Source organism: Brassica napus, chromosome A5 (genome assembly GCF_020379485.1).
Source record: "Brassica napus cultivar Da-Ae chromosome A5, Da-Ae, whole genome shotgun sequence".
Classification (NCBI taxonomy): Eukaryota; Viridiplantae; Streptophyta; class Magnoliopsida; order Brassicales; family Brassicaceae; genus Brassica; species Brassica napus.
Window position 1 is genome coordinate 23343870 of NC_063438.1, and position 24957 is coordinate 23368826.

Genomic DNA, 24957 nt, shown 5'->3' on the forward strand with positions numbered 1-24957 from the left:
GCGTCTCTCAAATCCTATTAACCTAAATCGAATCTTCGTCCCTTTGTCGATTCTTCATCTCCTTTGTCGATTCCTAATCCCTTTTGCTTTTCCTCTTCTTCTTCTTTGATCCGTTTCACGATCTGACCCTAAACAATCAATACAACTCCACTTCGTTCTCTCTTTACTCTCATTTATGGATTCGTTTTGCTTTTCTCCTTCAGATTTTGTTTATATAACTCTTAATCCGCATTTTCTCCTTCTTTTGTTTATACAACTCTTGATACGAGTCTTATTCCGATTAAGCTTAGTTGCAATGAGTTCCAACGGAAGTTCCATCTCCGAGAAACCAAAAGGCGTCGAGTCTGACTCCTCTCCCGGACCGATCAAACCCATCGGAACACCCCATGTCTCATCCAACCACTCAATAGGCGATCTCCACTCGAAGCGAGACAAAGGCGAAGCGTCGGTCACTTCCGGTCTGACCAAACTCAGCGGCAAAACTGCTGTCTCTTCCGGCGTCTTGATCGGCGTACCTATGTCGAAGAACCCCAATGGTAAGAACCCTTATCGTTTCATTATGAGATTATAATGTCCGTCTGATTACCAGTATAAAAAAAATAGAGAATCTGAAGCTATGAGGTTTAAAACAATGAGATGAGCAAAATAATTGTTTTTAGTAGATAAGGGTAAATAGAAACGCATGTGAAATTGTGGATTTTTAGTTCCCTTTTTTGATGATGGTAACGTTCGTATTCCTATGCAGGTGCGATCATTCACAGCACGAAGGCTGGTGTCTCCTCAGGTGTTAGAGGCAAATCTGCTGTCTCTTCCCGCGTTAAGGGAAAAGCTATTGTCTCGGCCGAAGTGGTGGCTTTCAAAGATGTGAAATACGGACCTCATGACGGCGAGTTGAGGTTCCGGTTGATCCATTTTTGGGAAGCTCGAAATGTTGTGTCAAAGGTGCTTATCGGTCTCGAGATGCTTCTCATCGACCAAGAGGTATAACCCAAAATCTTGATTACAGTTTAGTTTAGAAATTGAAACTTATCGTTCTAGACTTTACTTTGGCAGAGACTTTATGATTAGAAAATAATTTATGATTTTGGTTTCTTGGTCTCACTTTGGCAGTTTAGTTTTGCTAATAAAAAAAGAGAACATATTCCATTAAAACTTTGACTGATGAACATTTTAGATAATTTACAGCAAGTGTTTGCTTTTATTGATAGTACAGTAACTATAACTTTGTTGTTGATGCGTTTCTATGATTTCCTGTCTAGCATTTCTGATTTAATTTCTTTACTGATGATAACAGGAGACTGTCATCCAGGGTTTCATCCCAGCTGGGAGGATAGACACTTATTTGCCACACATGAGAGCTGGTGGCCTTTACAGACTCAACAGTTTTTTCGGTTCTCACAACAAGAATTTGTATCGTGTTGCGGAACCAAGTTTCACCATCACATTCTCATCGACTTCTGTCCTCTCTGATCTAACGGACAGTCCGGTTTGTTTCCTTGAGGACCGGTTCCGGATCCATGGATATGAGGAGTTCGATGCTGCCTGCGACTTGAGAGGGGATCTTTATGGTAAGCTCCCCATGTTATATAATGTGTTTAAATCGATCAAGTATGTTCAGCATTCTTTGTCTAGGATAATGTTTTGATCAACACTTACAATTCTAGGCTACATTTTTGGGTTTATGATATATAAAGCATTGAGTTTGTTTATTTTATCTTGCAGATTATGTTGGCCACATCAAGCTTGTGAATGGACAGGTTCTAAGTGATAGTCTCATGCTAGATGATGCCGAGATAGCTTCATCTCGCCGCGTCTTGCTCCATGTTCAAACACATGAGTAAGCTAATCTATTTTTTCCATATTCATATGTTGTCTCTCTTAACACATGTGTTTTGTATGTTATAGTGGTCCGGTGATGAAGTTATACCTATGGGACAAGGCTGCCTCGGATTTTAGTGAGAAATTTAAAGCATCTGGAGGAACCGCACGTGTTGTTTTGGTCACTACTTTAAACCCGAAACGATTTGGAGGTCCGTATTATCAACCTTTTTAATTTTTAAGCAGGACACAAGAGGGTCAAGAAGCCTTATCTGGTTAGGTTAGCTTTGGTAGTAGAGCTGCTTTTGGACATATACATATACATATGAGTAACCGCTAGGTTCCGAGATAGCAAATATTAGACATATATATATTTATACATCTCATTTACATTATAACTTTGCATATGTATTATAACAATGGATCTGTTATAGGTACCCTCGCTCTCTCTTCTATGACGCCATCACGTGTTTTCTTGGACAAAGATGTTCAAATAACCGAAGAGTATCTCACTTGGTAAGCATTCTATATTTAAATTTTGGCCGTTGTATTCCACATTGTATTTGATGTTTGGGTGTTGGCTTCAGGATGAACGCGAACTTATCTGTTGCCAACAGAGTTAACGCAGACGTTGTCACTAAGACTGAGACAATGACCATAGGCGAGCTCTTATTCTATATTCAGCAGGAAGATGCCAAGGTTATACAATATCAATGATTAACGCCTTCAATATGATAGTCTTAATCTCTTAATTAATTGTTTCGCATCTTGCAGGTTGCTTGGTTTGAGTGCATAGCAACTGTTGCTGATGTGGTGCACGGTTCATCCTGGTATTACATAGGATGTGGTGTGTGCCACACTAAGGCAACCAAAGGGCCTACCACCCTTATGTGTAAAAAATGTGGGAAACCCGACATTGTTGGTGTTCCACAGTAAGTGACTCAGCTGTACTTATTCTTATACTTTAATGCACTCATTATAACTCTGCACATGACACAGGTACCTGGCCAAGATCTCTGTGTATGATAATGAGGATCAGGCGTCTTTTGTGCTCCTCGGTGATGCTGGACATGAGTTATCCGGAAGAAAAGCTTCAGAGTTGGTTGCAAGTTATTTCGAGGTAATTACAACCCTGTGTGCTTATGTTATTTGAATCTATATTCTCCAAGATAGCTAGATATATATAGTGACAGTTGTTTAATGTATATTAGGCTAATGAGAATGTAGGAGATGACCACTTGGTTCCGGTACCTCAGGCTCTTATCGATACCATTGGACAGACTCGAAAATTCATTGTGAAAGTATCAGATCACAATTTGACAGGCAAGACCCAAGCTTTGACTGTGACAAAGGTTCTCACCCCAGAAGATCAAGAAGCTGAAGCCCAAGGAACTCTGCAGAATGGAGTTGCTGATGGTGAACCTTCCACATGCGTTGGGATTGTGAAGAGGGCTGCTGATAAGGTCGAGGCAGAAGACCCCAAGCGAGCCAGATGTGGCTAGGATGTGTTGAATCGTGGTTTTATGATTACTAAGACTCTATGCTTTGTTTTTTTTTAATCTCAGACTTTGTGTTTGCAACATTGAACTATCTTTCTTATTGTCTCTGCATAATGTTTTTACCTTAAGTTTGATGTTTGAGTATCTTAGTTTTGTTGGATTTGAAGCTTTTACGAATTTGGTTGTTTTAAGTCTTGCAGTTTACATTTACAAATGCATTCACGAATAGATTTTTTAAGAAAAAATTGTGTTCTAATCATTAAAGGTTTTGGTTTTGAGCAACCACGTAGCATCATGCAAATTTAACATGGCTTAGACTGTTGGTCTAGGAGGTTCAACTGATTCCATTATTAGGTTCATATTTTTTTTACAGCAAGATACTTAAGGACCTCAAGAAAGAGTTTGGTTGCAATGGTACACTGATTGTAAACACAATAATTGCATATAAATAAATATATTATCAATTCAAATATCACTAGAATAAATTATTTACATATGTTCAGAATATTTAATATTAAATCAAACATATAGGGTTTTTTATCAAAGAAAAAATATTTTATCACATAAAAACAATTTAAAAATACTCATGCATTTGAAATATTTAGTAAAAAAATGAAATTATATCAATTTTTTACATATCACAAAAATATTTATTATAATAAAATTATACTTTTATTGTGTAAGAATATTAAAAACACTTATGTATATATACAATTATATACAATATATATAAGGAGATATATCTCTTTTGTTTTTAAAAATTATGATGTAAACTATTATTTTGGACAACACAATATAAATTATTTTTATATAATGATGATTACCAAATAACAATTCATTATAAATTACGATAGTATAATAACAAACCTAATTATTTATTTAAGATATGAATATTTTATAACAAAATATAAATTATTTTAAGACAATGATAATTCTCAAATCAATAAAATTTCTTTTTAATTAATTGTTAATTATATACTAACAGATCTATTTATTTATTAAGGATAATAAATCTTTAAGCTGATTTAAATTTAAGTATGAGAGTTCAGAGGTAAAAAATCACTTTACAAATTACAATATAAATTATTAAAATAAATATAAATTAATTAATTAAATAAAAACTTAATTATACCCAAATAATCCGCGCGTAGCGCGGATAAAAGATCTAGTATATATTAAAAGTTAATAAACATAAATCTATATATTATGGGCCCTTGAAATTGGTGGACCCGGTGCTGTTGCGCCTTCGGCACTCATATAGAACCGGCACTGACTGAATGTAGAACCAGCATCAGAGATAACTTGGCTTAACACTGCCAGAAACTCCACAAATGTATTGCAATAACCTATATGCTGTAATGCTTACTTACTTGCTAGTGCTAACCATACAAAATGTTCTTACACAATGAGATGAGCGAAAGCAGAGGAGTTGCTTAGAAAAAGAGAAGTGACCAACCATTTCTTATTACATAGAGAAAGATCGGAAACAGATTATTAATTAGGGTAAATCATGTTCAAAGAGCCATGATGGCAGAAGAAACCAAACCAAATTAACAAAATGATGGCAGTATGGAAATAAACTGTGTACATTGATGCTCTCATTAAATAAAAAAAGACTAGAGAACTTTATCAACACAATCGCCAGATAGTCCTCTTCCCTTGCTGTTGCTTGATCAGCTTCTTTAAAAACGTCCCATCTTTGGATAAAATGTTCCATTGTTTGCAAGTATATCGGACACTTCTCAGAGACCTCAGCGGAACCCTAGAGAGGATCTCCTTAACCAAATCTGGTGGAAGATCCGAAAGTGTCGTCATTTCTCTTCAACTTTCTACAAATGATTTTTGATGTAACGCCCAAATTTAAGTTAGGGTTAACCTTTTCCTCTCTGTATCAGAGATGAAACTGGGTCAATTGTGGACCAAGACAAAACCGGTTTAAAGTTAAAAACATTTTTAATAATTAGACCGGTTTGACTGGCATTGGTAACCAATATATAAACCGATTTGTTTCCTTGTTCTCAACTGAAACGCGCGAGGAGAAAGAAAGAAACTTCTTCCGCGGATCTGAATCATTGCGACTGAAAATTAAAGGGAAGGGAAGGAAGAATAATGGGTTGGATCGGAGAAACAGTGGATTCCATCAAATCTATCAAGATCCGTCAGCTTCTCACTCAAGCCGTCACACTCGGTTCGTTTCCATATCACCATATCAATCAGACATTATTGGTTTTTATTGGTTGTTGTCTTGATAGATGAATAAAGGCGTTACCTTTTTTTATTGGTTGTTAGGTATGATCGTGACGTCGGCATTGATAATATGGAAGGCTATGATGTGTGTGACTGGCACTGAATCTCCTGTAGTTGTTGTTCTCTCTGGAAGCATGGAACCTGGCTTTCAGAGAGTATGTGTTTCTCTATCTTTGGTTCCTTTTTGGCTCCTGCTATTTTGATATGATCAGTTTATAATCAGTTTCGAGGTACAATGTGACAGGGGGATATATTGCTCTTGCGCATGACCAAGGACCCCATTAGAACAGGCGAGATTGTTGTTTTCAAAATTGATGTAAGTCTCTCCCACTTTCCTGTCTCCTTATTGGTTTAACTTGTCTTGATAATGCTTCTTCTTCTTTCAGGGTCGTGATATACCCATCGTCCATCGTGTCATTGAAGTAATGTTCTTTTCTTTAACACACTTTCTAAAGATTGAAGTGAGTATAGTATTAAGATATTACTATCACACTACAGGTTCATGAGAGGAAAACTACTGGAAAAGTTGATGTTCTAACAAAAGGTGCCTAGTTTTTTCTTTGTTTGAATGTTAAAACCCATTTACAGTAAACTGTGTCTATCCATTTTGACACCACCTTTTGCTTTTTTCCAGGTGACAACAATGATGTGGATGACATTGATCTCTACGCTGACGGACAAATGTGGCTTCATCGCCACCATATAATGGGCAGAGCTGTTGGGTAAGTACTCTAAACCTCCCAGAGATTGTGAAACAAAGAACAAACCGCATGATCTCACTGAAGCTGGCACACTATAAGGTCAAATAGTAGTAAATGATTTTCATTTTCGTTTTTTTTTTTTATCAGGTTCTTGCCTTATGTTGGATGGGTGACTATTATCATGACAGAAAAGCCTATCATCAAGGTACAATCTTCTTACATAGACCTGCGTTTATAATATATGTTTATGGATTTTGACTCGCAATAAGCTCTTTGTTTATACTCTCTTCTTTCAGTATTTACTCATTGGTGCAATGGGTCTGCTCGTTATAACATCCAAAGACTGAAACAACATACATAAAGACGAATCTATGGTGGTGGAGAAGTGGCTTCTGCAAGTGCAACCCTCATCATCTTTTGTAGTTTCATGTCCTTAAACCGAATAACAAAACAAAGTTCATAATTGAACCTTAGATTCTTATAAGCTATTTTTATAATTTATATAGTTTTTGTGACAGTTTTCTTTAACAGTATTCTTGTCTGTGACTTCCACTCAGTGCAAAAAAAAAATACTATAGCTTGTGTCTGAAAATTACAGCTTGAATTCACAGAAACAGTCAGGCAAGGCAGATCCTCTGCCAATTTCAAAATCATTCCTATGAACCTCCCAAAGAGCTTTCTTCAGCTCTTCCTCTTCAAGTCTCTGAGAAGTCAGCTCTGCAAACGCCTTCCTACTCAAGAACAGGGTCTTATGCATCCCTTTATAAGCTCGCATGGCTGCAACCATCTTATCCATGTTTCCAAAGTAAGTAGCTACATAGGCATCGCTGTTGATGGAAACATAATAATCCAACGCAGCCTTTGTGTTCCCATGCATTCTTGTGAAATCTTCACGGTTTAGAAGATCAGACTTGGTGAACACTTTTGTGTAAACCGATGTGAAACCTTCCATCTCCATCAGACCGTCTCCCGCTGCTAAGTATATGTTTGTGCTCGTTGGGATTCTCAGTGACTGAAGCATCAACGCTGTTTCGTTAGGAGTCAAAGGGCACTTGCCTCGCTTTCTCCAGCTCTGAGCTATCTCTCCTGTCCATGGTTTTTTGTCTTCTCCTCCAGCAGCTTTGATAGCAGCAAGCGAGGAAGGGGATAGGTTCGGGTATTCGCATCTGCTGTATGCTACCATGTCAGGCTCGAATCTGAGGTGAAGCGACAGAAAAGGTTTGGGTATGGCATCTAGAAGCTCGAGGGCTTTCTTCTCCAAGGAGGTAGTGAGGCGTAGAGCTGAGTAACAAGCTTGACAGAGGGTGGCTTTTGCGTATTGGGGGTACCTGAAACGTAACCACGCAAATGCTGAGAATGAGAAACTAATAAGATTCCATAGTGTGTGACCAGAAAAAAACATGTACCTGTCCCTGCGCTGGCTCATTGCAGGTGTTAGAGAGATGTAATGATGTTCTAGTAATAGTGGGAGAATGGTTTCTCTGTAATCGAATTGACCTTTCCTTTTGCTACAGTCTACTCTGAATGGCTCTTTTGATGATATATCTGTGGGAAGATCCTTGACAACTTTAATAAAGCCATTCAACTTTTGAATGAAGTAGTCTACATCAAACACATCTCCAAATCCACTGCAGCAAAAAACATCTTGTTTACAAAAGTGATACCAAACTAAAGAAGCTTAAAAGAGTGATACCAAACTAAAGAAGCTTAAAAGAGGTAAAGAGGTTACACTACCTTGACTCATTCCAATAGGCAGCTACCTCAAATTTGGGTAAAACAAGCGTGGCATTTAATAGACGAGCGATTCCAACACCATCACACAACTGCAAGCATCACATGATCAATGATTACATTATGTATACAAAGTAAGAAATTGCAGTTGGTTCAAAAACATACATCGCGTCGCATCTGATTGAGGCCGCCAAAGCAATCAATGCGGATGAATCCATTGCTTTTAGCAGGTAGAGCTGAACAAAAAACCAAAGCAGATGTCTGCAATGAAAGCCGTTCAAAAGTATTCTTTGGACTCAGAATATAAACAAACAAACAGAGAGCTTCAGCCAATACAACAAGCAATATGCCTTTCTTTCTAAACAATATACAAAGAATCTGAACAAACCATCTAAAGCTACTTATATCTTCACACTCAGATCTAACACAGGAGTCGCTGTTACTGAACAAAGCTACTACTTGAAAAGGATAGAGAAAAGGAGTCACATACGAGTGAGATGTCCATGTAACCACCATTTGCAAGGACGCCACTCTGCCATCCTCTTGACACTCCATATATCAAAATCACTGAAGCAAATGACAAAACCTCAAGTTATATATCTCTACAAACACAAGCCAATAAAGAGACAAGTTCGAATTTTTTGGTCCCTATATCAGGATAAAGTTGGAAACTTTAAGCTAATTTTAGTATCATCATGTAGGGCCTATCTTCAAGAACCATCGATCGAGTGTTACCCAGCTAAATATCTAACATTTTACAATTGGTTTAGGTTTGATCCAAGACCACGAAATCTATAGACTCACTTACAGCAGAGAACTCGAGGAGAGTGGAGTGTTCACGAACTGAGGCGACGGAGATAGCAGGATCACGGCGAGGAGGAGAGAAAAGGTCAAAACGACGACGAAGAGTGGCTTCACTGGCAACGAAACCATTTGATAGTTGATCGGAGAAGACAAAGGAAGTATTGCCCAGTTTAGTTTTGTATGAGTTTTATTAAGATCTGTTTGATTTATCGCTTTACTTTTCTTCTTTTTTTTGGGTATTACAGCTAGTATAGTCAACCATGTAGTTTAAAAATGTTCGTCTCTAAAACTTGGATTGAAGAAGTTGAGTTACACATTGGTAGATAAAGGAGAGATAGAGGTTGACACTAATCAGCAATCAACTTTCTAAGTTTTGATCAAAGCCCTCTCGCTTTTACAAGACACTCATGTTTTACAAGACTGTAAATTTTCGTATAGAAATTGTAACACCTAAATGAAAGGAAGTGTTAATATATTATTATGAGAACTCGAATAACAACAGTAACATTAGCATCTTAATCTTTCTATTAAAACGCTTCTCAACATAAAACTTCCTCCATAAGAGACAGCCCCATTTGACTATGCAAGTCGTTTTATTTGTTGTCTCTGTAACAAACAAAAAAAACGCAGGAAGAAGACTGTTAAGCAATTATATAACAGCAATGAACATCTTGGCACTAAATTAAAGAGTTGGCTTGATTTACCTCTTGACAAAAGAATCATCCTCGGTGTTTATCACAATCTTTTCACCTGCCTCCAGATAAGATGGTACCTGAGGAACCAATGGTAGTTAGAGCAATCAGACTAGTTTCTTGATCACAGGGTAAAATAACTTGAATCGCTGTAACTTGCATGGAAGGAGAGATTTTACTTGAATAGTAGAACCATTATCCAGGAGAGCTCTCTTGTAACTGCAGTTTGATTCGTCATGTTGGAGAAAGACAATCGTACATTGTGAGAATCAATAATATGTAAAGCGACAAGCGTTCCTGATCTTTAAGAGACATACCGAGGAGCTGAGGTTAAGCCTTTCATGGGAAGTTGAGTTTCTTGGATAGTGCATGTGACATGCTTAGGGACAGATGCAGATAAAGCTCTTCCATCATACAGCTGCAACTGGACTCTCATTTCCTCTGTCAACACACGAACATATATCAAAGGGAAGGACAGAATCAACAGAATACGTTAGCAGTTATAGAACATGCAAATGGTTTCAAGCAAAACAAACAAAGTGGAGTGATGTTGCTACCAAACCTTTTAAATATACAGCAGCTTTGCCAAATATGTCCAATGGCACCTCAACTTGTTCAAACGTATCGGGCCTGTCGAATAAGCAATCATATTTTACAACTCATGATCCTACAAAATGTATAAAATCTACGAAACAGGTGAGGAGGACTCACTCAATCAGGAATGCAGTATCTCCCTCAGTATATAAACATGTGAACGATTTCTCCTGAACAAAAACCTCTGCAGTAATAGATTGATCCAAAAATCAATATCACACCAAAATAATATTTAATATAGTTACGCTAGGCTTTAAATGTTAATTGGAATAAGCAGCGTACTCTCAACGGACTCCTCAGGTCCAAACCGCAGGTTAAGCTTGCTCCCATTGTCAACATCGCGAAGCTCTACCTGTTTCCCAATAACAAAACTATATCAAACACCAAGCTACGCGCCTCATCAGCTTGAAATGTTCAACATGATCTGTTTCTGCATTCCTAAATCGGTCCTTTCACAGATAATATGATAAATCACATTTCAAAATGCAAACCTGAATGGAGGCTCCTCCTCTGCCTTGTTGTTTATGCTCTGATTCTACAACCTATAGCACGAAAGATAACTCGTGTTTGTTTCTCATTGGCGTAGAACAACTAATAGACTGAAAAAATGAAAAAAAAAATGTACAAAAGACTAACCCGGAAAGTACGACCTGAAAGTCCAACGATCCAACCAAATTGAGTTAGATTCATTCATATCTATCCACAAACGTTGTTATAGCGAAAAGGAGAAAATCTCAAACAGAAACCCAACCTGTTCGTTCAATAACGTTCCCTGGCCTTAACTGAAAACAAAAAAAAAAGAACTCAAGAGTGAGAAGAGAAACCAAAACACAACAACATACATGGAGTTTACACACTCATTACTTAAGAATTAGAACTAAGTTTTCCACTTTTTAATTCCGACAAGAAACAAAATGAGGCAAGAACTCGCTTAATGAGTAGTAGAAACTTCAAACGGCGTTAGAAACGTAACCTGAATGGCGTTAACTTTAACGCCGCGGCTTTGAAGGGCAGACCACAGTGAACCAAGGGCAGGAGTTTCCCGGCAGAGTCCACCAGGTGTGAACCCGTGACGGACGTGCGAAAGCAGCGATCGGGTCAATGAATAAAGTGATGATCTACTCGATATCCCTCGCATCTCCGTTTATTACTTACAACCACACAAAAAAGAAACAAGCTTTCGTTTAAATTCTCTGCTAAATAGCATCAAATTCGTATCCCACGAACACGCAAGAGTATTGCAATTCTCAAAGCTAAATAAAAGTGAAAATGAGAGATGAGGAGGGCTCGGAAAGAGAGAGGGTGTTTTTACCAGTGGGAGAGGAAGATACAAATCAGTCGAGTCAGAGTGATGGAGAAATGCGAATCACGACGATTTTGAGGGAGACGGCGGTGGAACTTGTTAACCGGAATAAACCCTCTCAGCATTGGGCCGAGAGAGGATAGTAAGCCCAATATGCAACTTGCGTTACTGAGGGCCCCTTGTGGGACCCATCGACCCCCTATCGTTTTTGTATTATTTAACATCTTATACTATAAAGAAGAACTCAACTCTCTTCTCCTCTTGCCACGTCAGTAAATAGTGAAAGGAGGTGCTGACACGTGTTTTAACTAGAAGAGGTTCCGAGTTCTTTTTTCGTTTTGCAAAATTTTGTGATTTGTGTGTGTTTTTGCTGGGCTTCCATTTGTGATAAACTGGTAATAGGTTCGGGCCTGGATAGAACATAACATCGGCTTTTCTAATAATTAAAAATTCTTCTCTAGGTAACTCCTTCTACACAATCAAAGCTTCTCACCGTCGAAGAAACAGTCTGATCATCTTACCGGCCACGACAAATGGAGGCGTTACGGAATGAGACTCAATCGAAGAGTTGTCTTTAACGTAGACATTAACTATAGCTTGCAAAACCTGTCACGATTCCTCATTGAATGCATCCTCATTACTTCTTTTCTGTGAATCTTCGACTATAAAAGAGCATGTTCTATCCCCACAAAATCACCAGTTCAATCTTTTCAATCACCAGCTTTCTAAACTTTCCAAAAAGGCTAACTCTGCTGTTGTCCTCGCTGTTTTGGAGGCTGCCTGTTGTACCTCCACTGTCGAGGTTCGCCTTTCTGGGAAGCAAAGAAACATGAAGCACGGTTTCAAGCTTATGGGTGTAGACAAGGAGATGGGGAATGCCGTGAAAAAGGACTTTGAAACTGCCATCAAGCATTACTCCACCGCCATGGAGATTGACGATGAAGAAATCTCTTAGATCAAAAATCGTCCTGCTGTCAAGATCAAATCGTCATGCTGTTCATCTAGAGATGGGAAAGGTATAGTCTTTGTGAATTAATAGAAACCTTATTCCAATTGTGTTTTATAAGGCATAGGTTTGATCGCTAAAATTATAGTATAGACCCAACACAATTAGAATAATTCTTCAGTGTTGTATTACTTTTGAACAATAAACAAAATCTATCTTAACCAGCAACTTCTTGATCCTTGGTAAAAAAAGACTAGAGGATGATGCAAGCTCTTCATATTTTGTGCAACGTTCAGTTCATGACTCAGGAGGATGATAAAGCTGAGGCTCAGGAGGATGAGATAGTTGTGAAAGAGCCTGAGGTAGAGAAGAAACAGAACTGGAACCGGAGTTTGGAAAACAGAAGGAGAGGAAGCAGAAAGGTTTCAAGGATAAAGAGATGGATAATGCTGCGTACACGGACTCGAAAAACTGCTATTAAGCATTACTCCAAAAAAGCATTAGATATCAGTGAGAGTGAGAGACAGAAACAGGAAGAGGGAGGCTGCTGAGACAGAGAGGAATCTCATAGAAGAAGGCCCGAGACAGAACAGAGCGTCAAGCTGGAGTTGAGATTCTGGTGCACTACGTTTGAGTGGCGAAGCTGTTATAGTTCCTAATGGGGATAAGTTACTTTCATGTCTTGGTTGCATCAACAGCTCTGACCTCTGTGGGCCTTCAAGTCTGGACAGGGTTAGAGCAGATGGACTGATTGCCGAGAACATTTTTTTTTAGGAGACTCCGAACATGCGTTGAGATGCTTCTGAGTTATTACTTTATATTTGTAAATATCCAATAAAATTTTAAATTATATATATATATACAATTATTTACCTACCTGTCCTACGGGCTAACCCGTATTATAATTTTCAATTGATTTAGCTAGAAGGTGAATTAATTTATTAGTATGTAAAAACTAATTAGTGTAAAGAAATAAAATTTGAAATTCTATAAATAAATAGAGTATTTTCATTCATACCTTAGATTTTATTTTATAATATTAAAGTGAAATAACAGCAATAAAAATAAATATAAATCATTAATTTTTCTGATTTTCTGCTAATTTTGTATTCTCTATAAAATAGAAGATAGCGAATGTTACCTCACTTTAAACTCAGACAGAAAATCTCTATTAAAAAAATCAATATGATCTATATTTATTATTTGTCTATTTTGTAGAGTCATTTTAGTTATAGAGTATTTAAAAAAAAATCAATATGATCTATATTTATTATTTGTCTATTTTGTAAAGTCCTTTTAGTTTTAGAGTATTTTTAAAAAAGCAATATGATCTATATTTATTATTTATCTATTTTGTAGAGTCATTTTAGTTTTAGAGTATTTTTAAAATAATTTATAAAATTAATATATATTCAAATAAAATCCCGCCCGTAGGGCGGGCCGACCCCTAGTTTTACATATATGGATAATTTCTCTTTTACCTATAGGTCACATGTATTATTAATCTTTTTAGCCTTTAAAATTTTTATTCTAGACCCTAAATATCTATTATCTAGTGAACGATATATGTTTTGTCTAAAGCTACAGTTAGGCAGCTATTTATGCCATTATTGTATCCTTCCTAACGATATTATCAACTCATATATAAAAACAATATTATTCATAATCATAATTCATAAGATATGCTGTCTTCATCACTGCCCTTACTTTATACCTTATGTTGTCTTCATCACGGCACATCACTTATCAATTTACCAATTCATGTTAACTCGTGAAAAAAAAAGATTTTTCAATGTTTAATAGTGAAGTAGTGATTCTTGAGACAGTGAGGAAGAAGAATAATACATGAAATATTTCTTAAAGAACTTTTAAACAACAGTAAAGAAGATTAGTACTTCGAAAGTAGAATATTTTCTGCTAAATAAACGTGTTCTACACAAACACATGCGTATCTTAGGTTTCATTAATTATTACAACAATGGTTATCCTAATCCAAAAAAGTTTATTCTATCAAACGTTTATTGTATCTAGAGCCATCTTCACACACACATACATATCTATATATGTCTTCAGATAAATTTTCATTTAAGCAACAAGTCTTATTGTTGTAGAAACACCCACCAAGAAGCAAGCAACGTTTTACTCTCATCAAATGTCTTCGTCTTACATATCATCAACCTACGAGCTGAGGAAAGCCGGAGAATATCCAAAGAGAGCGGTGATGGTGGAGAATATTCCGGCGGCGAAGAAGCGGGCAGTGAAAGAACGTGACATCAACGAAAGTGCAGAGGCATTTATACAGAAATTCAGAAAGCAGCTTCTTCTCCAAACGGTTGGAATCAACTGTCAGTAACAGCAATGCTTAGTAGAAATCATCACCTATATCGTTTTTAACCCGAGAGATCTTTGAACTATTCGTATCGTGTGTGTGTGACAGTCTATGTATTAAGAAAGAAAAAAGTATCATAATGTTTTTGTTTATATTAAAAAAAGAACAGAATAAAACAGTAAAAAAAGAACTTTCAGACAAACAGAAACACAGAGATGTGAATGAAGTTTTATTTTGTTATAAAAAAAACATACACAAGGCACAGTTTCACAACATAAAACCAAGCTCAGGTTTGGTTCTAGTACTACTGAAGCTTCTTGATCCCAGGAAAGGAAGGAAGGATTGATATGAGAGCATCATTGTATCCTACAGGCTCTGTTTTGAAATTAGAAAACAATAAAAAAATCATTAGGCAAAGAGTATTAAGAAAGGTTAAAGAATAATAAGAAGAAAGACTTGCCTCCATCCTCTCTGAGTATTTTGACAACCTCGCCGGTAACATCAGACTGAAAGATTGATCAAGAAACAGAGAGAAGCAATGTTAACAGACTTGGTGAAAAGCAAGAGATATTAGATGATTAATATATCAGAAATTGAAATAACCTCGATTGGAAATTGGCCACCGAGCTGTTCAATATAGCACAGAACTTGACCTTCTTTCACTTGGTCTTTCTGTCAAGTGTAAACAAAAAGCAAAGACAAGACTAATGAGCGGTCTCCACATAAAAAATCAATCACTCTCTCCTAGCTCAAGAAGATTGGTCTCTTACCTCTTTACATGACGAAGGAGTGCGTTTACCCTTTATGGTTTTGGATCTCCTGAAGAACCCTACCTGCATATCCCCCCCACACCATTTAGATTTGGTGACTTTCTGACATTTATTTAGCTTTTTAAGTTGTGTGGTCTCTTACCTTTGGAGATTGGAGAATCACCAAACCCTGATCAGCAGCTGAGGATGTTGGTTTTGTGATAGCCAGTGAAGTAGAGGAAGCTGATCCATTCGAATCAACACTCTCAGTGGTTGCACTTGCAGCCACGGCAGCAGGAATTGGCTGAGGTTGTGGTGGACTACTGTTGTTGTCAGCTAAGTTCCTCGCTACATATAGGCGGAAACCCCCCAGCTATTAGCATATGCAAATGAAGATATTAGATGAGGATCCTTTAAAAGAACTTAGCTGAGCACTACTAATCAAAAGAGCAATAACATAAGTACAGAGCCCTTACTTTCAGTTCAAACTCTGCAATTGATGAGGAATCGCATATCTCAGTGACAAGAGCTTCCACCTACAAAATCCAATAAAGAAATCAAACCAAATGCATAATGTGTTAATTGTGCAAGTACATTCACATAAATCATGTTCTACTCATTAAAGATGACATCTTCAAATTTGCTGAAAAAAATCAAAAATTCTCACCTCAGAGGGCTTGGGAACGAGCTGAGCGTTCAACGGAGATGGCTTCGTCGTCTCAGTATCTTCTACTTCTACAGTTGCTGTCGGTATAAAAATGTTTAAATCAGAAAACATTTTAAGGAGAAATAAAACTCTATGCACAATGTGAACCACTCGGTGTTCAAGACATATAAACAGTAAAAAAAGATCATACAACATAGAGAGACCAACAAATGTACCTGCAGATTCAGCAGCTGTGACAGTAGACGCTTGGACAGAACCAAGAGTTGCCCTGAGACTCAAGTACTTAACCGGCCTTTGACCAATCAACAACACTCTTTGATTGCATGGTATCTGAAACCTCCCAGATCTTACTAAACTGAGGTCTACTGCTGCTGAGATTTTAATCTTAGGAACTGCCAGGCTACCTGAAAAAGACACCGAGGTTGAAATAATATTAACACTCATGGCAATGGTGCCTAACACTACAGTGTATTATTGATGGGATTTAAAGAAACAAATTGTTCTTATTTAATTATGTTACAGATGACAATTAACAAATTAGATTAAAGCTTTATTGAATGTAAAAAGGAAGCAAATTTGAATCTCATAGCCATTGAGTAGTAAGACTAAAGAGAAAAGCTTCAACTTTCACATGATAATCAAATCTAACTGTTCAAATGAAGTCCCAAAGGTTCCAATTTTTTCGATGAATATCATTCTAATACTAAAAAATACTCCAAGTTTTGAATGTTGGAACAAGAACCCATGTGATATGGACAAGACAGCAAAAGACAGGTACGAGAAACTTACAGGAAGCCATGGAGGGAGGCAAGGATCCGAGACAGAGAATGTAAGGCAGAGAGGGATGAGATTATGAAACCAGTGGGAAAACGATACGAACGAGGAAGATGATTCGAGGAAGACTATTAAAATCAAAAAAAAATTGAGGTGAACGCCCCTTGTTGGTTGGATTAGCTCGTTCGATACAACCAGTGTTCTTTGTACAGCTAATCACGGAAGGTGGATTTTTTATTTGGTTTGGGCTTTCTAGCCCATTAATTTGACCAAATAGCCCATGAATATGGTTTTTACAAAATATAAAATGTTACTATTGTAACACAAATAAATAATAAACTAGAATTTAACCCGCACGTCTGTGCGGGTATTATATTCATTTAATATACAACGGTATTGTTTTACTTGAATAATGGTAAATAAAATAACAATAATCATACTAAATATAAAAATTGTAAATTCAGTCATTTATAAATACAATAATTGTAAAATTTGCATTTGTAAATAGAATTTATTTGTTTCAAATTTTCATTTTATATCTCGTTTCTTGTATACTAATAAAGCAAAATCTAAAAAAGAATATGCTATGTTTTTTTCATTTTGATGTGAGTAAAGTTTTTTTTCGTTTGTAAATAACTAAATCTACCATATATAAGCAAATGAACAACAATATGGATCAATATTTTTTATATGATTGTAGTATATAGTGTTAGCACATTAACTATTTGAAATAATAAAATAAATAAATATTTTCCAAAATATAAGTTGGATAGTTTTCATTTAATTATATATATTTGCAGCATTAATTTTATAAGAAATAGATTATTAAAATTGAAAATTTGAATGTAACTATGAAATTTAAAAATTTTAAATGATAAATAATTTATACTATATGATATTGGTATGGATTTTTGTATTTTTATTATTAAAACTAAGTTATATTTACATATGATTTTAGTATGGATTTTTGTATTTAGATTATTAAACATAAGTTACATTTACATATGATTTTGACTTTATTATATGATTTAGTATGGTTTTTTGTATTTCATAAGTGCACACGCTAAAATATTTATGATGAAAAGAAATTAAATAATAAAGAATAAATTATGTTTGCATTTACCAATTTCACGTACAAAAAACCATAGCAATTATAACTTTTCTCAAATACTTTAATGAAATGATATAATGAAAATATTACGTATGTACCTACTATATAGCATATTTTGTCTCTAATAGAATATTTAGGATTTTTGCGTTTATATTATAGACTTTTTTAGGAAATGAAAGATTGCAATCTTTTAAGTTGGTGTAATAGCTAAATATTAGGGAATCTCACTTACGATTTTTATGGAAATTTATATATTAGTTTTTGTAAATTTATTTGTCAATTAAAAATAGAGTGGCATTCACTTGTAATTATTGAGAAAAACTTAGGGTTAAATACTAATTGTACTTCTGTTTTAATAGTTTAGATTATTAAATTTCGATTACATAAACTTTCAAGGTCAATTCTCTCAAAAGATCATTTTAAAGTTTTTATCACAAAAATAGTTCTAAAAATATAAAATGACCAAAATAACATTTTTTATTTTGAAAATTTTAATTTTACTTTTTATTTTTAAAATTTTGAATCCATCTCCAAAACCCAACCCCTTAACTCTAAAACCTAAATCTTAAATTAGTTAACCTGAAAGCACCATAGCCTAATGGTTAAGGTTTAAAAGTTTCTACATCCAAATCTGGGGTTCAAATCCCAGACTATGCAATTTATTTGCAGATTACAGGAAATCCAGATTTCAAGTCCCGGATAGAGCGATTTATTACACAATTATGCAGACTACGGAAGAAAGACTTATAATAGATCTTCAACATGGTGCAAGTAAATCTGGTCAGACGTGGATCTTCATAGGACGACTCAGGTGATTGCAGTTAGACGTAGGTCTTCATAAGACAGATAGTATTGTCGGTTGTCGAATCGTCTATGTAATCTTTCTCATATCATAAATGTAAGATCATAATAAATAGTTAACCTTCAGTAAAACATATTTTAGTTATTTTTTTATTGTGTCTTTTTTTTGTGAAAATAAATTTTAAAAGACTATCTAAGAAAATTTCTCATTTTTCAATTTTCAATTTTTGTTTCTGCCTTTTGTCATGAATTCTTTGTTAGATTAAAATATAAATCTTAAATAAATTGTCCATAAATTCGTATAAAATATATTTTCACATGTTTTTTTAAACTAGGAAGAGTTTGGATCTGGAGCTAGACGTAATCTTTCTCATATCATAAATGTAAGATCATAATAAATAGTTAACCTTCAGTAAAACATATTTTAGTTATTTTTTTATTGTGTCTTTTTTTTGTGAAAATAAATTTTAAAAGACTATCTAAGAAAATTTCTCATTTTTCAATTTTCAATTTTTGTTTCTGCCTTTTGTCATGAATTCTTTGTTAGATTAAAATATAAATCTTAAATAAATTGTCCATAAATTCGTATAAAATATATTTTCACATGTTTTTTTTTAAAACTAGGAAGAGTTTGGATCTTGAGCCCTAGTCTAGCTCCAGAGTTGGGATTTTCACTACTTTTGTTAAGAGTTCTTCTTAAGTATGAATATACCCATGTGTCATATTCTTCATTTGTTCTCATGTTTATGTTTCAGTTCATATTCTTCATTTGTACCAATCCAGGTGAAGTAGAAGATATTATATTTGTTCGATTCTCTAGCTTGTTTAAATTTACTAGCCGGCTACTGGTGCTGGTTTGTGTTTGATACATGGTTGAAGGACTCATCTCTTTTTTACCGTTATCGTATATATCATAAGTAGTGGCGTCACTCGAATGTTACCACGTTTGGTAATTTTTCGTTTGCGCGCGTCTATTTCTCACGTACCTGATAGAGTATTTATATAATTTATAGAAAAGCATTGTATCCTCATTCGATTAAACATGGTAAGTATTTTCATTGGCTAGTTGTCACACGTATAACAAGGCTAATTAATTATATGTGGATGTGAATACATAGTTCAAACTAAACCTCGAAGTAGATGAGATCAATTCAATTCAAAAAACTTTAGTAAGACGGAGACCGGGACTTCTCTCTCTCCTCTGTGAGATGAGTGTTGAAGCTTTCGCCGGTGCTCTATCTTTGCTTTTGATTCTTGTTTCTTGGGCTTTGAATCCGGGAAGCCGTTTGCTCTTTAGTTCTTACGCAGGCTTCGCTAGTTCTGTTTCCGGGAGAAGGAGGCTTCCTTGGCTCCGTTTCTCGCCGGCTTACGATTCCGAGGTGTGGAGGCTCCGAGCCTAGCGCCGTTGGCTTTGATTATCACCCCTTTCCTCAAGGGTGTGACTTCAGCTTTGCTCGTGATTTATGTGCTCTTGGTTTAGTTCCCTCTGAAGAGATCTCGAATAGATCGAATGTTTCTCTTCGATGGTGTTGACATCAAACAAGAGGAGGTGTGGGATTACTTTAATCCCGTGATTGGCGGCTTGGTGGCTCAGGATGAGCTCTCGAAGTGGTTCGATGGAAGCTCTCCGGAGAAGAGCTCAGCCGTGGATGGTGGTCGCGATGTCGGGTATGGTTTCCGGTGATGAGTTGCATGTTCCCTCCGGCGATGGAGGCAGGAGAAGGGGTTTGGCGACACGTGTGCCTCGCAGTTGAGGTCTCAACACGTGGGCCGTTGTGCTGTCGTTTGGGACGGTGGCATCTTTTTTGGGCTTTGTTGGGCCGGGATTTTAGACGCTCCTTTTGTTGGTTTTTTTTTTAGGTTTTAGGTCCATCTTGGTCTTTCGCTGTAATGGTTGTATGGGGTTTGGTTCTGTTGGACTCTTTTTATAATAATAATAATAATAGATGGAAAAAAAAAAAAAAAAAAAAAACCTCGAAGTTGTCTGGATACTTCTATATTTTAAGTTTCGATTTCAGCGAACTGGTGACCAAGTGATGTTTGATTATTTGACAATGTCACGGAAACATGCATGTAACAACCGATACAAATGGTCAAAACTTAACATAGCCATATTGATATTATAACATGCGGCGCCACACTTATGGTGTTGACACGTAGCAAGCATCTTCAGTTAACCATAACGTGTCGCAACCACACAGGATAACACGTACAAGATCGAGAAACCGCATACTAAACACTGGCAAACTACAACACCCATACTCACTAATTTAATTAGCTTTTAATCTCAACACACCACGCAGCTATACACGTGTCTTCTATGCCAACACGTGCCTTGTTCTCAAACCGACCAAGACACACTATAAATGTCTCGATGGTTTGGAGAGACAATACACATTTTCTACACAGCAACAAACACTTTAAGAAAAAGCTTTAACTTTCATTTCATATTTGCTCATTTGAAGAAAAGAAAAATGGCGTCTAACCAACAGAGCTACAAAGCTGGTGAAACCAGAGGCAAGACTCAGGTACTAATAATATAATACGTCTACATATCTATATATGTATCTTATTCTCTTTTCAAGTTCTAAAGATGATTTGGTTGTGTAATAACAGGAGAAGACAGGACAAGCTATGGGAGCGATGAGGGACAAGGCTGAGGAAGGCAGGGACAAGACTTCCCAAACGGCCCAAACAGCCCAACAAAAGGCTCAGGAGACGGCCCAGGCAGCGAAAGAGAAGACATCTCAAGCTGCCCAAACGACGCAGCAAAAGGCGCATGAAACAACACAGGCAACAAAAGACAAGACCTCTCAAGCTGCCCAAACGACCCAGCAAAAGGCTCATGAGACGACCCAAGCAGCAAAAGACAAGACATCTCAAGCTGCTAAGACGGCCCAAGAAAAGGCCCATGAGACGAAGGACAAAACCGGAAGTTACATGTCCGAGACAGGAGAAGCCATAAAGCAGAAGGCTCAAAACGCTGCTCAGTACACAAAGGAGACGGCTCAAGAAGCGGCTCAGTACACGAAAGAGACGGCTGAAGCCGGTAGAGACAAGACCGGTGGGTTCTTGAGCCAGACAGGTGAGCAAGTGAAGCAGATGGCGATGGGTGCAGCTGATGCGGTGAAACACACTTTTGGGATGGCTACGGAGGAAGAAGACAAGGAACATTATCCAGGCACAACTACGACCACTACTGGTACTACTCGGACCACTGATCCTACTCATCATACTTATCAGAGGAAGTGATGATAGCAAGAGAATTATGAACGTGTCTTTTCTTTTGTTTCTATAATGTCTTGTTTGGTCTTTTGACTTTTCAGTGTCTTTGTTTGTTATCTCTGTCGTGTCCTTGTGTTTGTGATTCCCTCATGCATCTTTTGTTGTGACGGTGATCCTGGAGACTTCTAATTTCCAGCCAATAAGTTTAGATTTGATCCCATTGCAACTTTTGTATCGTCCAATTTGTATTCTTGTTTTAAATAAACAGTTATTAATTCCATACCATTATCCACTTTATCTAATGGACTAGGTGATAACCCGCGCCTTGCGCGGAATAAAATTATTAATTTTAATATTTATAAGATAAGAAGATATTAAATCTGTTTAGTGTGGACATCGATTTGGTTTTAGGTTGGATTTTTTTAGATTTAACTCTTTTAAAATATAACAACTATTCGGAAGCTGTATTTATTTTGGTTTGTTCGATTAAACTGATTTTCATTTTTCTTTCTTTCGGTGATAGATTGCAGTTGGAATATATATCGATTATTGCAAACTTTATGTAAAAAACTTGATATCTTACCTGATACAATCAGTTAGATTTAATGCGATCATCTTCATTTTTTAAATAAATATATAATAAATATCTTAAGCAATTAGTAATTGAAAGATACATCATTTTTCTATAAAATTCGGTGTAGATAATCCTCCATCGAAAAATTCATTGGCTTCAGTATATGAGTGTTTCAAACTTATTATATTATCAATAGCTAATAAATAAGGGCGACATACTATAAGTTATAAAAAATAGAAAATTCAAATTTTTTATTAAGTGATCAGAAAAATTCACCAGCATCATCGTAAATAGTGTCAAAAACTTAAAATAAGTTTGATTATTATTTAAGTCAACCTCGGAGTGGTATTACCAGCTTTTGTATCTTTTAATGTGACAATGTTGACATTAACAACCATAATAAACGTTAGCATGTTCTTACTTCTTAAAGCTTATCCAAAAACCTTTTTTCTCATTATGTTAAAAGGACTTACCGGGTCAATGGGTCACTGGGTCGACTGCGGGTGAATCTTAGGTTAATAAATAAATTAATTTTATTATATAATAATATATTAGCTATGAAAATAAAAATATAGAAACTAAAGTTTAATATTTTCTAAATATTTTTTAAAACATAAAATAATAGTTTGGATATGTATATATTTTATGTTTAAAAGGTATTTAGAAAATACTTAACTTAAGTTTTTCTATTTTTATTTTCATTTTACATACAAAATGTCAAAAAATAGTTTAGACTATTTAAAATTTTCTGTAACAAAGTAAAAGTTATGACATCTAAAAAAATTTAAGATATAAAATTCATAAATATTTATATTTCTAATTTGAATAATAAATTAAACTTCAAATTCAAAATAAACTCAAAGTGAAAGATCATTGTAATAAATTGTCAGTAACAGAAATAACCTAACATCAAATCACATCAACTAATTTTGGTTCTCTCTACTATCGTTCACTTCATTTTCTTCAGGTGACATAATGAAATCTTCATCAAAATCTAAAAATCACAAATATAAAACTGAAAAGGGAAAACCTAACTTCTTTTTTTTTGTCAGCACCTAACTTCTTAATTGGAAACTTAGAATATAAACATTATCTAAAAACTTAAAAAAAGGTAAAAGTTATTTATTGGTTCAACCGGCGGTTCAACCGCTATCAGGTTCCGAGTTTTAGTGAGTTTCTGCGGGTTTTTGTGGGTTTCTAAATATTGAGTTTTTCACAAAACCCAAAGCAGATTTTTTTCTGGGTCACCGAATTTACTGGTTCAATCGCGGATCCGGGTCGGGTTTCAAAACACTGGTTAAAAGTGTTATTTTAGAGTTCTTTGTTTTGTTTCAAAAAAGAATCGGTTACGTACGTTTCAAACTTTCAATGTATTATCACACTCAATTCCAATATATCGAATTAGCTGTAACATGAATATATTTGCGAGTATGAAACAATTTATCTTCAAAATATGTAAAATATCACTCTTTCAAAACATAGCTACGGGCTAACAAACTCTCACATTTAATCTGATATTTACATTTCAATCAAACTCAAGGTTCTTGAAATATCAGAAAGCTTGTGTATATATGTTATTAGATTATTCTTTCGTAACTTACACATAAACACTTTAAATTATTATATATTCAAATAATTTTACAGAACTAAACCAAAATTGAAAGAAACACTAAACATAAGCCAAAAAAAGCAGTAAGTCGAAAACAAATTAAACCTAAATCAAAATCCAAATTTCATCGTCATCATCACTCGCACCACCATTAAGCTTTGTCTTCACTCTCCGGTGAGCAGATGCGTAAGCATCACCACCGTACCACCACCACAACGCAACCCTTTCCGTACCCTAAAAAATATAAAACCATAGAGAGAGAGAGATTGACAGGCGAGTTCATGGGAAAGAGAGTCTGAGAAGAAATTGATGACCGTAGACGTCGTTGTCTCTGCCACGCCACCTCCGCCGAGCTTCCGCTTCACCCTCTCCGTTTCCATTGAAGTCAAAGAACGAAAAAAGAGTCTTTATAATTAATGTATCTTATGTATTACATTTTTGCAACTTCTCTAAAAAGTTAACAAAGACGCAGTTTTTGGTGTTGCATTACTTTTATCTCGTGTGTTTTAGAATTAAAGCATATAAGGAAACAAATTGTGAGAAGGGCTATCTAATCGACACGTGGCAAATGTAATGTGAACGCATTAAATGCAATGCATCCCTTTTAATATATAAGGGATCTCAAGCATTAATTAGAACTGTAATCAACTTATATGTTTAAACCTAACCAGTTTTATTGATCTTAGGAAAAAAAATTTTTTTGAAAATTTTTTAAATTTATTCAAATAAAAAAAACCTTCTACAGAATTTTATCTGCTACCATATTCAATGACATAAATGAAA

At 35.6% G+C, this 24957-nt stretch overlaps 6 protein-coding genes across 11 annotated transcripts; 3 read left to right on the forward strand and 3 right to left on the reverse strand.

The window, feature by feature from the left end:
• Positions 1-255: 255 nt before the first annotated feature.
• LOC111199240 lies at positions 256-3452 on the forward strand. The gene is made up of 10 exons (XM_048779808.1): positions 256-536; positions 746-981; positions 1295-1568; positions 1723-1837; positions 1906-2030; positions 2253-2334; positions 2406-2517; positions 2593-2750; positions 2818-2938; positions 3030-3452. Exons 1-10 carry the CDS (start codon positions 296-298, stop codon positions 3318-3320), a joined length of 1755 nt encoding a protein of 584 aa, XP_048635765.1. The 5' UTR covers positions 256-295; the 3' UTR covers positions 3321-3452.
• A 1816-nt stretch (positions 3453-5268) lies between these two features.
• On the forward strand, positions 5269-6811 carry LOC106406660 (signal peptidase complex catalytic subunit SEC11C). The gene is made up of 8 exons (XM_013847358.2): positions 5269-5505; positions 5607-5719; positions 5809-5880; positions 5951-5986; positions 6063-6108; positions 6199-6286; positions 6413-6470; positions 6562-6811. Exons 1-8 carry the CDS (start codon positions 5427-5429, stop codon positions 6610-6612), a joined length of 543 nt encoding a protein of 180 aa, XP_013702812.1. The 5' UTR covers positions 5269-5426; the 3' UTR covers positions 6613-6811.
• Positions 6709-9128, reverse strand: LOC106406657 (O-fucosyltransferase 13-like). Of its 4 annotated transcripts, none has more exons than XM_013847353.3 (6): positions 8805-9128; positions 8487-8563; positions 8162-8232; positions 8000-8088; positions 7672-7893; positions 6709-7593 (listed from the first exon to the last, which is right to left on the reverse strand). In XM_013847353.3, the coding sequence occupies exons 1-6, from the start codon at positions 8927-8929 to the stop codon at positions 6858-6860; spliced, it is 1320 nt and encodes a 439-aa protein (XP_013702807.1). In that variant the 5' UTR covers positions 8930-9128; the 3' UTR covers positions 6709-6857. The 4 variants fall into 4 exon arrangements, with proteins under 4 accessions (XP_013702807.1, XP_013702810.1, XP_013702809.1 ...); XM_013847356.3 differs by having other exon boundaries at positions 8162-8257; positions 8805-9036; XM_013847355.3 differs by having other exon boundaries at positions 8801-9012.
• A 20-nt stretch (positions 9129-9148) lies between these two features.
• On the reverse strand, positions 9149-11540 carry LOC106406659 (elongation factor P). Of its 2 annotated transcripts, XM_013847357.3 has the most exons (12): positions 11399-11540; positions 11060-11236; positions 10838-10868; positions 10723-10736; positions 10578-10628; positions 10369-10438; positions 10204-10270; positions 10055-10122; positions 9810-9933; positions 9672-9711; positions 9505-9572; positions 9149-9406 (listed from the first exon to the last, which is right to left on the reverse strand). In XM_013847357.3, exons 2-12 carry the CDS (start codon positions 11222-11224, stop codon positions 9394-9396), a joined length of 711 nt encoding a protein of 236 aa, XP_013702811.1. In that variant the 5' UTR covers positions 11225-11236; positions 11399-11540; the 3' UTR covers positions 9149-9393. The 2 variants fall into 2 exon arrangements, with proteins under 2 accessions (XP_013702811.1, XP_022575392.1); XM_022719671.2 differs by lacking the exon at positions 11399-11540 and having other exon boundaries at positions 11060-11382.
• A 3220-nt stretch (positions 11541-14760) lies between these two features.
• Positions 14761-17071, reverse strand: LOC106402395 (biotin carboxyl carrier protein of acetyl-CoA carboxylase-like). Its single transcript, XM_048779809.1, has 9 exons — positions 16870-17071; positions 16296-16484; positions 16081-16157; positions 15890-15949; positions 15577-15786; positions 15435-15497; positions 15268-15336; positions 15125-15170; positions 14761-15039 (listed from the first exon to the last, which is right to left on the reverse strand). Exons 1-9 carry the CDS (start codon positions 16877-16879, stop codon positions 14969-14971), a joined length of 795 nt encoding a protein of 264 aa, XP_048635766.1. The 5' UTR covers positions 16880-17071; the 3' UTR covers positions 14761-14968.
• A 4065-nt stretch (positions 17072-21136) lies between these two features.
• Positions 21137-22271, forward strand: LOC106403035 (late embryogenesis abundant protein 76-like). 2 transcript variants are annotated; one of them, NM_001316221.1, is given in 4 exon segments: positions 21197-21294; positions 21383-22008; positions 22011-22035; positions 22038-22173. In NM_001316221.1, coding segments are annotated over 4 exon segments (801 nt in total). In that variant the 5' UTR covers positions 21197-21240; the 3' UTR covers positions 22134-22173.
• The last annotated feature ends 2686 nt before the right edge of the window (positions 22272-24957 follow it).

Excerpts from the sequence above, each read along its gene's own strand:
- LOC106402395 (XM_048779809.1), bottom strand. Across the intron at positions 16,158-16,295 it reads CACAGCTGCTGAATCTGCAG|CAACTGTAGAAGTAGAAGAT; the intron begins GTACATTTGTTG and ends TTATACCGACAG. Across the intron at positions 15,337-15,434 it reads CTCCTTCGTCATGTAAAGAG|AAAGACCAAGTGAAAGAAGG; the intron begins GTAAGAGACCAA and ends TACACTTGACAG.
- LOC106403035 (XM_013843875.3), top strand. The coding sequence starts at position 21,241 with ATGGCGTCTAACCAACAGAGCTACAAAGCTGGTGAAACCAGAGGCAAG. Across the intron at positions 21,295-21,382 it reads AAACCAGAGGCAAGACTCAG|GAGAAGACAGGACAAGCTAT; the intron begins GTACTAATAATA and ends GTGTAATAACAG.
- LOC106406660 (XM_013847358.2), top strand. The coding sequence starts at position 5,427 with ATGGGTTGGATCGGAGAAACAGTGGATTCCATCAAATCTATCAAGATC. Across the intron at positions 5,506-5,606 it reads CACTCAAGCCGTCACACTCG|GTATGATCGTGACGTCGGCA; the intron begins GTTCGTTTCCAT and ends ATTGGTTGTTAG. Across the intron at positions 5,881-5,950 it reads TTGTTGTTTTCAAAATTGAT|GGTCGTGATATACCCATCGT; the intron begins GTAAGTCTCTCC and ends TTCTTCTTTCAG.
- LOC106406659 (XM_013847357.3), bottom strand. The coding sequence starts at position 11,224 with ATGCGAGGGATATCGAGTAGATCATCACTTTATTCATTGACCCGATCG. Across the intron at positions 10,439-10,577 it reads GAGGAGGAGCCTCCATTCAG|GTAGAGCTTCGCGATGTTGA; the intron begins GTTTGCATTTTG and ends ATTGGGAAACAG. Across the intron at positions 9,573-9,671 it reads ATAATGGTTCTACTATTCAA|GTACCATCTTATCTGGAGGC; the intron begins GTAAAATCTCTC and ends TTGGTTCCTCAG.
- LOC111199240 (XM_048779808.1), top strand. The coding sequence starts at position 296 with ATGAGTTCCAACGGAAGTTCCATCTCCGAGAAACCAAAAGGCGTCGAG. Across the intron at positions 1,569-1,722 it reads CTTGAGAGGGGATCTTTATG|ATTATGTTGGCCACATCAAG; the intron begins GTAAGCTCCCCA and ends TTTATCTTGCAG. Across the intron at positions 2,751-2,817 it reads GACATTGTTGGTGTTCCACA|GTACCTGGCCAAGATCTCTG; the intron begins GTAAGTGACTCA and ends CACATGACACAG.
- LOC106406657 (XM_013847353.3), bottom strand. The coding sequence starts at position 8,929 with ATGGTTTCGTTGCCAGTGAAGCCACTCTTCGTCGTCGTTTTGACCTTT. Across the intron at positions 8,233-8,486 it reads GTTACATGGACATCTCACTC|CTCTACCTGCTAAAAGCAAT; the intron begins GTATGTGACTCC and ends TTTTTTGTTCAG. Across the intron at positions 8,089-8,161 it reads TCAATCAGATGCGACGCGAT|TTGTGTGATGGTGTTGGAAT; the intron begins GTATGTTTTTGA and ends TGATGCTTGCAG.